General features: G+C 47.0%; 1 protein-coding gene across 8 annotated transcripts in view; it reads left to right on the top strand.

Moving 5' to 3' along the window:
- axo (axotactin) overlaps positions 1 to 12,284 on the top strand; it is a 196,996-nt gene that overhangs the window by 167,594 nt on the left and 17,118 nt on the right. For all 8 annotated transcript variants that reach the window (XM_072284212.1, XM_050176084.3, XM_050176080.3 and 5 more), the window contains 4 exons: positions 1,790 to 1,962; positions 3,481 to 3,589; positions 6,730 to 6,915; positions 7,647 to 7,844. In XM_072284212.1, the coding sequence (XP_072140313.1) occupies positions 1,790 to 1,962; positions 3,481 to 3,589; positions 6,730 to 6,915; positions 7,647 to 7,844 (666 nt within the window). The remainder of the gene's footprint in view (positions 1 to 1,789; positions 1,963 to 3,480; positions 3,590 to 6,729; positions 6,916 to 7,646; positions 7,845 to 12,284) is intronic.

Genomic DNA, 12,284 nt, shown 5'->3' with positions numbered 1-12,284 from the left:
GCGCGACCCAAGGGCAGTAGGAGGTGATTATTGTACTGTGGCGCAACGAACGGACGCAGACGTGCAAAGAAGAAACGGTGCAAGGGCAGTCTTTCAATGCAAGGTTTCATACCATGTGACGATCTTATACAAAGCGGAACGCGCCACTAGCTGAAGGAAGCAACCGAAACCTTTATAGTAAGACGTTTACACCACACACGTAAGGCTAAATATTCTTACATCCGCGAGAAGTACGGGAATCAATGCGTCAAAATGTCGTGTGTGGAGAAAAAAAAAAGGGACTGTTTATTATAGAGTATCTGAAAGGCCAGGGCTGCTATTCTGTTCAATGTGAAGCTCCGCCATACTGTCCAATTCACTATCTTATCAACTCTGTTTGGCCCAGTTGGCTGCGATGCCTCTCTGATTGATTCAAAATGCCACCATTGCAGAACTGCAGCGATATGGTTCAGATACGGACATTCATAGTTCATTAAGGATACGGAAGGCTGACTTTCGCACACCTGCACGTGATTACGAATATGATGCGCTTCATCTGCCTGATGTGTTATCTCGATTTGTTTACTTTTGTCACGTGTCTTCAACGAAGGCTACGCAAATGTATAGCCTTCGAGATTTGTGTAAGTTAATTAGAGGGTATCGTCGTTGCGGCGTGGATTTTTACACCGCCGAATTTTGAAGCTATGCTATGCTTCTGTACGCGGAAGGCAATGAGACTCTGCGAAGACGCATAATCGTTGTGTATTGTGGCATTCATAATGCAACATTATGTTGGAAATGATGAATTTCTAAAGTTGCAAGGCCGTTTGAATCCAAACGCTCGAAGTTTAGGCAAATCCATGAACTCTACTCGTTATTATGCTGGCTGAACCACCATGTTTGCAGCTCCCGTAGACATAGCGCCAGAGATTATGTTGGAAATGATGAATTTCTAAAGTTGCAAGGCCGTTTGAATCCAAACGGTCGAAGTTTAGGCAAATCCATGAACTCTACTCGTTATTATGCTGGCTGAACCACCATGTTTGCAGCTCCCGTAGACATAGCGCCTGAGTTCCCTCTAGTAATATTTTTTTAGGAAACAATATCGTTATAGCTGCGAATCTAGCATGCCCCAGTGATCACAGAGGATGGTTTACCACTTGAGACTGGCGTCAATGTATCAACGCCTTTGAGAAGGCATCAACGCCTTTTCAATAGGCTTACTTCTGCTCAACTTTGTCAGCCCTAATGCTAATTGAACGCGTCACAAGGCAGCGACGCCCATGGGGAGCTCGCGAAGCTATGTGCCTGGGTGGTACAGGATTCTAATTTTTCGCTACCACCAGCTTGACAGTCAGTTGGCAGCGAGATTTTATACAAGTATTTCATCTTATCGTAATTAGTCGCAAATTACACATTTTTTCTTTTTCTTCGCATTTTGTGTCCCTAGCGTAGAGCCGCAATCTGCGGGCCTGCGAGGTTATAGCCTTTGACAGGGACGTGGGCTGTCTCAAAATTTCGCGTGCCCGTTTCAATTTCTACCTCAGCATCTCCTTCAATCTTGTTTCTATTTCCCAACGTGCAAGGTAGCTAACGGAATTCCTCCCACTTAACTTCCCTGCCTTTCCTATGTTCTCTCCCTCTGTCTGTCCTCTTATGTACACTGTTGTCCGGAGAAATTCGCTGGTCTCGTAAGACCTCCGTCAGTTCTCTCAACGGGTTTGCAGTTACTTTTGTTGGGCCGACGAGACCGACCGGCACCATGCCTATTATCGCTTTCTTTTTGTGTGCTTGTTTTTTTGCACTCTAGACGTGGTTGTGGAGCTGCGGACGCTCAACATTCGCCCGCTGGAAACTTACTTCGGCTACCAGAAGGGGGCGCTGGAGAAAGTCAAAGTTTACGGCACCTTGCGGGAAGGAAGATGCGCCGAGTTCGCCACCATCATCGGAGACAAGACGGAGGCCATCTTCAAGCCGCCAGCGGTAACTGTGCCTTTGCATTCGAGAGAGTGATCCGAAAATTGTGAAGAATTCAGCGCCATCTGTGGGCGTAGCGTTTTACTATACTAACCGACAACGTTTCGTGGCAATCGAGAGAATGCTATGGAAAGGAAACGCACTGGTGACAGCGCTCCTAAAGAACAATCCCGCGGTCGCATTCGCTTTTTGCGTGTCATTAAGCTTGCGCTAAGCAAAACATAAGCACAGTTTCGTCGATAGCTGAGTTGGTAGAGCGGTGGACTATAGGAGTGCTGCGGGAAAGATAAGCACTTGGTGCACTAGAACACTTATCCTTAAGACATGAAGTACAACGATACATTTGATTGTAGTTATTTTCTACTTGGTCTTCCGCGTCGTGGCAGATACTGAACCGTCGCAAGTGCACCGAGATTCAATATCTGGTGCGGGAAAGCGAATGAAAATGAAAAGCGCTGTCAATTTCTGCGGGGCTGCTTGGTGCATTGAGACATGGGCAGAAGCCCTGCCCCGTCTTTTCCTTCGTTGCCACTGAAAATGGTTCAGGAGGAGAGATAAAAAATATTGTCACCAGCATGTGGTCACGCTCTCTATTGAACACTCTCATCCAGATTTCTTTTCGTTCTGAACGCTTTGTGCGTCTACGAATTTCCTGGCAGAAGTATACCCAGGACACATGTTTCGGAGAAGGGGAGCTGCCAAACCAATAATGACGCTCATCGCTTGGACAGAAATTAACTTTTAAAGTTGTTTTTTTCTGCACTCTGCAAATCACTCTCTTCTTTGTTTCGGAAGGACTACAGCAAAGCGAACTGTGCGTTGTGCGAAGCTGTTACCGACGTTATGGTGACTAACAAATGCGGGCACTTAATGGTACACGTTCTTTGATACCGATATAATTGCCATACCGTGCTTCAAAGCTGCTAGTTTCCGCACTTATAAAACTCTGTCTGACACACACACAGCATAGCACACACACACACACCCAAAACTCCTCTGCTTTTATTCCATTAGCAGCAATTGGCGTACATCGTAACAATCGTAATATTCTCAATGTCTCGTATTTCACCAGTATTAGCGATTACGGAGGCCTCCTCACGCACTTTGCAGTGCCATATTTAGCTAAGAGGTAATTGCAGTGTAATTTTGAATCAGGGAAGGTGTTCTTTGACGATGCCTACAATGTGCAACGTATTGCAATAAAAACAATACTTCATTCGGTCAGCACCGTTATTCTTGCATTCTCAGTGAGACAAACACCGTAATTCAGCTGCAACCGCATCATCTCGTCCTAAATGAAACAGGTTGTGCGGGTGTGCCGCCAAGAAAAAGAAATGATGGCAAGAAGGCATTCCGTGACGTATAGCGACGCGTTCTGTATAGCTACAGACTGAACATCACGCTAACGCGAATTACGTCAGTCTAACTGCGATAGTAAATATTTGCACGTGCAGTTTTAACGAACTGTGCAGGCGTGCCCTGTATGTATACAGGGAATGCATGTTCACGACTCCTTGTTCACAGGTCAGCGTACCGGAGTGGCACAAGACGAACCCCGTCCTGGTTCCCTACAAGCACAACTCCTTCCATCCGCAAGCAACCAAGCTCCTCTACGCCAAGGCAACCAGCACGCGTAAGTGCACTCCCCGAAACGCCTCCTTCTCTTCCTCCGACGAGCTAACTGAGATTATGTATGTGAGAAAGACTAGTGTTGGAAGTCTCGCGCATTCTAGAACGTTTCTTCACGCGACGCTCCACCTCGTCTGAGGAGCGCGGCTGGCAGCGGCGCCTTTTGACGGAAGTGGTCACTGCGCTTCTTTTGACACTTCGCGGCAGTTGTTGAGATGCGTAGCGTCTGCCTCACTCGAGCGCCGGCGCTGTGCTCAACTCGGTGGAAGGGAGGAAAAAGCTTCCAGTCTAGGATTGTTTTACATTGCGGAGTAGTTCTTATCAAGGAGCGGTCGCTAAGGCCGACTGCGTGGGAGCCCGAAATTACGCAAAGTTCTTAACATGCTTATCAGGGTCAGAAGTTCGTGGGACGTGATACGCGAGAAAAGAAGGTCAATATTTTCGCACCCTGGGTAATGGGTTTCCCAGCCTGTGCTAATATTTGCACGCAAGCATTTTTTTTCACGAGGTTATCACTGTTATTCAGTTATCTCTCGGTGCACGACTTGTCTACTGACGAACATTTTTTTAAAGGTGGTCACCGATTCTGTAGCGCAGTCGTGTCAAATCAGGTTGCGGGCGCCACACGAGCGGTGTTGTACGTCATCGAATCTACGCGAGCAGTAGCGATTGCTCAAAAAATGTGCGTCGACACATGCATAAATAGCCTGTGGTATAGAGTTTCCTACTGCAATCATAAAAGGAAACTCTGGCGGTGCTCTTGTTCAGCCATCATGGTAGTGACGGTCAGCACATGGATTTGTGTAGTCTTCGTGCTTGTGTCTTCAGATGTTCATGCGGCTTTGCTCACTGTGCTTTGTCCGCTTTTATTCGCCTCAATTTCGAAGTAATTGAATTATCTAGACATAAAAAATAAAAAATAAAATAAAATATAAAAAATTGCGAATCGTGGTCCGGTTACGTCATATTTTCGCCAAAACGATCAGTTTGGAGAGTCACAAAGCCTTTTGAATTCATGAAACAAAGTTTAGGCAAATTCATGTACTAACCATCGTTCTCACGCTGGCTGAACCGCCATAATTGAAGCTGCCGCAGACACTAGCACCAGAGTTCTCTAGTAGTACTGGTACGACACTTTATGGCCTATCGGCTGGAATTCTGAGTTCAAATTTGACAACTGACAACGGTTCTCGCCGTTGTCGCTGTCATTTCAGTGACACCCGTCTTTCTGGACACGAGTTCGCGCAATGAAAAAAGTTATATTCTTACTTATTACGACCAGCGCGCCCAAAGGTTTACGGTAGGTTCTTAACTCACGGCTTGGCACTGTCTGGCTCTACGCTGTCGATGCACCATAGTATGTGCGACTAGCATAGCATTTGTAGCTTTTTACTGGCTCATGGCACAAGCTGTTCGGAAATTCAACTTTTCTGCGGAACCCAAGATCCGTGAATCATAGATGTTGACAGTACTTGCTGCGTAATCCCGGGACCCGCAAGTGCCCACAAATAATAATGTGATGAAAAAAGGAGGTTCATCTCATGACAGCCATTGCCGGCATAGGGGAGAAGACGAGCGCTCACGCCCCCTTTAATGGGCGCTTAATCACGTGACTTGAAAGATTGAGCACGCGAGTAGGCGGCGTGCATTACGCCACCATATTGACCCTCCTCGCAGCGATCCTGTGGGCGCTGCCATGTTTGATCACGTGGTGACGCATCTATTCCTTGGCTCAAGTGCCTATGGTTACAATGGCTATGCATGACACCCGTGCGGCTTAGCCAACCTCTCTTTCGGGAGATATCGTAGACGGTGACAGGGTGGACGACACGAAGCTTTGGCCACAGCTTCAGAGAACATGCAAAAGCGCTTTGGAAGCTGATTAAGCTGTGTCCAAAGGGCACGAGCAGCGTATATGGCGCTTGTTTTAAAAGCGAGGCTAACTATGTATTCCAAGCCATCCGAAATTTCCGCTCGTGAATTGAATCAGGTTGAGTGTGTCTTGCGCTTCCGTCTTTATTTGGCAAGTATTTTTGAAGCAGCGGCTTGTCACATTTCTGAATCAGTAAATTTCTTTGGTGTGGTCCTTTTGTGATTATTTCTGCCTAATCGCTCGCGGGTGTGCTCAGTTCCGATAGATTTGTTCTTGCTGCGCGCAAAGCTTGAAATGTAGCCGTTTTGTACATTGTAATACCTTGTAGCAAAAATGTATTGTCGCTAGTAACTCGGTTACTCTTGTGGACCGTCACGAAACATTCAGCTTCGAACATTCGTGCGCTCTCGGTGTAGTCCGTCATTTATTGTGCGTATATGGTGCGCATATATTCAAGTGTGCTTCCATTCACTTACTGACACGTCGGCGATAGAGTGGGCGTAAGATGCCGTGCCAGTTGGGTTATATGTGTGTAGGTACTGTGCGAGATACGTTCTATGACAGGAAGCGGCGCTACTCCCTTTGTCGTTCTTTAACTAGCGGTACTCACTCTTGCTGATGTTTCGATGCTGAAGCAGTTTCTTTGAAAGTTAGCGATAAAACGTTGGCGGATGAGCAAATTTCTGTATCCTCGAAGAAAGCCGTACATCTCGAAGTGCCGGTAAGGACACGGACGGGCAGTTGTAGCAATGGTCGGAGAAGTTGGCTACACAGATTCATTCCATTCCTTAATATACCAGCGACTATTTTTGCAACCAACTACTGCACATGTCTTCAAGTCACATAATTTAAATCCGGCTTGATTGGGCACAGTACGTTATCAAAAATTCAGTTGCATTTCCGACAGCTGATCGCACAGAAGCAAGATGGAAGGTGTAATGGTTTCGTATTCGTGCGCTGTCACTGAGGCGATATGCGGTGCGCCACCGAAAGCGCCATCTTGTTTCTCTAGAACAAACTGCTCCGCGAAAAGGGTCAATACTTCTCGGCTCATCCTCGCACGCTTTCCATCGCACTCACTGCATACGGGGCGCGCGGCACGCTAAGACCTTATCGCACTCGAACTTCATGCGGAACATCACGGCGACGGCGCAAGTTTGCCTGGATTGTCCGTATAATTGCTGTCGTAGTTAAATATCCCGAATTTTGATTCCCATTGGCTACTGTACATATGTCCGGTCACGCTGTCTTCGCTATCGGCGTTCTCGCAGGAGTGGCGGTCATCATGGGTGTCGTGCTCATCGTGGTGCTGATCGGGGTATTCCTCTACGCCTGGCGACTGCAGAAGCGTCATAAGCACCAGAAGTTGCGCGAGGACCTCACTTACTTCCGGCAGGGACCCACCTACAATCCGGCGCGGCCGACTCCCAGGCGCAAGGTCAACTCACCCGCCAAAGGTTGGTCGACCTTAGGTAAAGAACAGAGAACGAGACACCACGGGCGCCTGGGGTGTGTGGTTCTCTGGTCTTTCTCCTAATAGCGCTACAATGGCTTCATAAAACGAAAACAAAGAACAAATTATGCTTGCGTAAAGGCTAAAAGGGGTCACTTAAGAATTGTGGCAGCAGGTGTGGGAGAGCGGGCGAGTGTCGGCGTTTGCTTCTAAGTGATTGCACACATTTGTCGTTTTCTGACGTGATATCCCAAATCTTTGTTTTAACTGTTTGCGTTAAAAAACATTTCTACATACATTGTATGCCTTCGGCTGTTATCTCCGTATGGTGTGCTATAGCTCCTTATTCAAAAGGTGGCGCTGTTCACATTTCCTTCTTAAGTGAGCCGCGCCGATAGGACTGTAGGTATCTTTCGCTATTTGGAATAACTCTTGCATAAAGTTGCGAAGACGCGAAAAATACATATGGAAACAGTGCACATTGGCAATGTTTGCAGCTTTAGAGAATATCATTCACTGAACCAGCTACTTTCTGCCGCGGGTACTACGTCTTGGTATTGAAAGCAAAGGTAATGTTTAAAATGCCTGCAGTATACAGTCAGCTGAAGCCATGAAAACTACTGGCACTTCTTTGAGTTATCCTTCTATTGTTTTCAGGTACTCTTTCAAACTGTAGCGCTTTCTTTCGTGTCAATGACTTCTTTTTTTTATTTCTCTCCTTTTCCTTGGTTCTAGCTGTCAGCTTCAGCCGGGTGAACAGCGATTATCAGCCGGTTCCTCAGACAAACAAAGAAGTGCTTTCGTCGACGCCTCGCAAGTCGCTTGACGTGATCATACCAAAATCTGTGCCACCGGCCAATTCGACGCCGCCAAGGCCCATCCTGAACCACCGAAACTCGACCCCAGCAGTGTCGCCCATAGCAAATGGCCTAGGTAACCATCTCGCCAGAATTTTCCTGTATTTAGGTCGGTCGGCGGGTCATCGCAAAGCTTAGACTTGGGGGGAGGGGGAGGGAGGGGGAGGGAGGGGGGCTCATTGGCACTGCGAACTAGTAGTACAGTCCAACAACAATTTTTTATGGACCGCCGGATCTGAGAAATAGCTGAATATCTCCACAGCCTCATAGCGCAGCCTCGTATATGCACTTATAGCCTCTACAATGCAGTTTATACGAAAGGCATTGTGATGTATGGTTTTGCTGGCCTTAATGTTTCCAGGCTGCTCGGAACTTCAACCTTTTCTTGGAACCCGCGAACCCAGAGAAGATAGCAGAGTTTAACTTGCTGCTTTCAAGGTTCAGCGCGGCATCGAAATCACTGATGCCGGTACGGTAACAGAATATGTAGAGCCTATACTTAGCGTGAAGTTTTCGACAACCCGAGAGTGATTGGAAAATTAATATAACGCGTCTCCAGTAATCTCGATCTGGCAGCTTTTTCGAAGACTGAATAAGTTGGTTACTCAGTGTGCGAATGGCAGTTCTTGGAAAAAATGTGACCTGTCGAATTTAGGTAATTCCTTTTATCTCGATTGACAAACTTCCATTGCCTCTCATTGCTGCTTCACAGTTAAAGCTGAAACACAGAAACATTTAAAAGACAACAACATTGCAAATGACTTGTAAAAAAACACCTCGAACAGCATTATAATTGACGAAAGCTGGCAACGCATCACGAGAAAGTAGTCTGCGAGATCTCTTTCGTTTCCTATCCTAACGATTAGGAGTAGCATTGCAATGGGGCTCTGACGTGTGTTCGGGTAACGGGGGCATCCTATTTAATTTTTCGTGCCCAGACCCAGCGCTTTACAGCATCGCCTGCAATACTACTATTAATTACCGTATTTACTCGATTCTAACGCTCCCTCGATTGTAACGTGCACCTGTTTTCCGTGACAAAAAAAAGAGTACAATACCGCGCACCTCGTGCTTTCACATAGAAATACTATTTTCTCTCATTTGGCAAAAACAGATTTATTCTCAATAGGCTAAGTTGCGATGAATAACATCACGAATGGAAGTGGCGTACCTTGCCGCCAAGATTTTCACTGCGCCGGTACGAGTCGCGTGGGGCAGTAGATATCACTCGTCGTCGCTATTCTACAACACCTTATCGCTATCAACAGACCAAAGCATATCATCCTCGGTGCCGTCCATGGCGTTCGAAATCTTGCACTTTATAAAGGCCTTGTTGACCATGGCAGACGGGATCGTGCACCATGCATCTTTCACCCATCCTGCGAAGTCCTCTAGCGAGGCACGCTTCATTTTATTGGCGGGCGTGAATTCGTGGCAGTCACTGACAAGCCATTCGGTATAGAGCGCCCGAATTCTATCTTTCACTGGCTTGTTCAAACAAACATCGAGCGACTGGAGCTGCGTTGTCATGCCGCCGGGTATCATGAGAAGGTCGGTGTTGCATGCAGCCAGCTTCTCTTTGAGGCGCTGGTCAAGGTGGCACCTGCGCGCGTCGAACACAAGCATCCCACGCAGACCCAAACTGCCGCCGGGTCTCTTCCGCCAAGCGTTATCAATCCAGTCAGCGACCAAGTCCGTGGCCATTTTCATTTGCGCGCACAATCACGCCACTCGGAGACGCGATTCCTTTCGGGAGCGTCTTCCGTCTGAAGATAAGATACTGGGGCAGCTTGTACCCATCCGCAGTGCGACAAAGCATTGTGGTGACTAGTTTTCTCGTGGCCGGAAGACAAAGCGCGCACTTCCTTCGCCCCCTTCTCAACGGTTGTGGTGACAGGCATGTCAAAGTAGCGCGGCGTCTGATCGGTATTTCCAATCTGTCTGAAGTGGTAGCCGTTTCTATGGCGCAATTTCAAAACGTACCGCTGAAAACTGTGCGATTTCTCTTCATATTCTTCAGGCAATTTTTGGCATATCCTTGTCTGCCTTCGAAGAGAAAAGCCTTTTCATTTTCATCAAATTTGATAGCCAGCTTTGTTCGCTTTGAAGTCACTCCGCATTAGCCCTTTCTGTAGGACTAACTGCATCGCCCGTACGTTGAGCAGATCGGTCGTCACAGGCCGCTCTGCCGCTCTTGCACGTGTTCCGCGAGCAGCTCTTCTACTTCGGCGAAGCGGCCCTGCTTCGGTCAAATGAGACCCTTCCTTGTTGCTTTGCTGGCGAAAATATTCTCCTTCTGTTTCGTGCCAGTCCTGCACGCAAGTTTCGGCAACTCCGAACGCCCGTGGTGCGGCCCGATTTCCGTCCGTCTCCGCGCACATGATAACTTTCCTTTTAAATACTGCATCATGGTGGACTCGGCGTGTCTTCGCAGTCGGCGCTATCATGCAAATTGAATAAACGCAGAAAACGGGAAGACAGGCGGTAGACTAGGTTACACCAGTGCCTGGTTACATGTACAACATGGAGTTATGCACATGGAGGAAGGTACGGCAGTTGGGCTAGGAGCGCGTACGAGGCGGCCATTTTTCGAATGCCGATGGCGGTATGGTAACGCGGATTGAGGGTCGTACTCGATTCTAACGCGCATGCAATTTTTGGACCCGTTTTACCGGAAGAAAGGTGCGCGTTAGATTCGAGTAAATACGGTATTGCTTGTTTAATCAGAACATATTATGGGCCGAGGACCAAGCAGTGAGGCATGACTCAAGCTATTAGACAACTTGGGTCGCTGTTTATGTGTCACTGCTTATTGTGCGAGATCGTCCAATCATTCAAAGTGGCCTGAGAGAGAGAGAGAGAGAGAGAGAGAGATAGATAGAAAGAGAGAGAGAGAAAAAGAGCTAATGAGAAAAACGTGGAGAGATCGACCTGAGTTGTGTGGCTCTAGCCTGCTAGTTCACGTTGAAGAAGGGAAGGACAAAGAAAGCTATTGCCTTAACACACACAAACACTGTACAGTGACAGAAATGCTGTGAACTAAAAGTTATTTACAGTGTGTCATTGGATGCCTATATCATGTGAGAATGCTAGGAGCGCTTCAGTAGGGCGCACTTGAAATTCCGGACATGGCCATGGCCCAATGAAACTACCATGAAGTTACAAAGCAAGCCCTCTACATACGCAGTTAGAATTAGGTTGTGGGGTTTAACATTCCGAAGCTTCAATGTAGCCTATGAGTGGAGGGCGCCGGAATAAATTTGACCACCTGTGGTGTTTACAGCGAAGCTGTTAGCCTCTCGGTGGTCGGAATTTCTCGCGTGCCTCCGTGAACAAAAATTATCATCACCAGCATTGGGTCATGCCCCTCCATGCAAACAAGAATGCAGTGGTTCAACCCCCTCGTAATATAGAGGCTACAACCACTTAGCAAAGTGAAGCGAATATTGCATACATTCATTGGAATATTGCATGCAACGTACAGAGCAACCTCCGTTTCAATAAAGAACAAGCTGAAAAGAAGCTTCTATCATAATTAGGAATGGCTCATACCCCATTAAGCAAGCAGAAATGCATTGGCTCATACCTTCGTAAGCAAGCAAAAACTGATATGGCTCATACCCTCGTAAGGCTGAGGCTACAAGCACTTTGCAAAGCGAGGAGACACGTGCATGAATTCATTGAAGTCACCCATACAACACAGAGCAGTGTACGTTTCAATAAAGAACAAGTTCAATATAAGCTTCTATCATCATCAACAATGGCTCATATTATCATAAACAGGCAAAAATGAAATGAATCGTACCCGCATATGCAATGCCTCATACCTCCGTAAGACAGACCACAAGCGCTCAGCAAAGTGAAGCGAAAAGTGCACACATTCATTGAAATAACCCATACAACACACATGACAGCATACATTTCAATAAAGAACAAGCTCAAAACAAGCACCCGAACCATCAGTAAAGCCTTGCATACACCCTCAGCACTTGTAGCGCTGGTTTTGCTACATCTTCGCTGGACATCCACTTTCGCAGGGTCGGCATGGTGAGTTATTTTTTTGCAGCAAAGCTGTATATGGCTAGGGTACCATAGAATTCTCGTTATCGCACACAAAAAACTATCATTATGAATGGCTCATACCCCTGTAAGAGCTCATACCCCCGTAAGCAAGCAAAAAGTGCAGTGGCTCATGGCCTTGTAAGGCAGAGGCTACAAGCACTCAGCAAAGTGCAGTGAGCAGTGCTAACATTCTTTCTAATCATGCATACAACATACAGAACAGCATCTCGAAAACTGTCATCGTCAATGTATCATACCCCCGTAAACAAGGAAAAAATGTAATGAATCATAATCCCGTAAGGTTCATGGCTACTTACTTTGCGTCGGTTAATTGCGATGACACTACCCCTGTGGTTGTTGTCGGTGATTTCAACGTGGATGTGTCGGGACCGAAAAGGGAGTTGATTACACGTTTTGTGTCGCAGACATATCGCTTGCAATGCCACACCGATCC

This window comes from Dermacentor andersoni, chromosome 9 (assembly GCF_023375885.2).
Source record: "Dermacentor andersoni chromosome 9, qqDerAnde1_hic_scaffold, whole genome shotgun sequence".
Lineage (NCBI taxonomy): Eukaryota > Metazoa > Arthropoda > Arachnida > Ixodida > Ixodidae > Dermacentor > Dermacentor andersoni.
The sequence above is the reverse complement of the archived record's forward strand: the minus strand, read 5'-3'. Positions and strand labels throughout refer to the sequence as shown.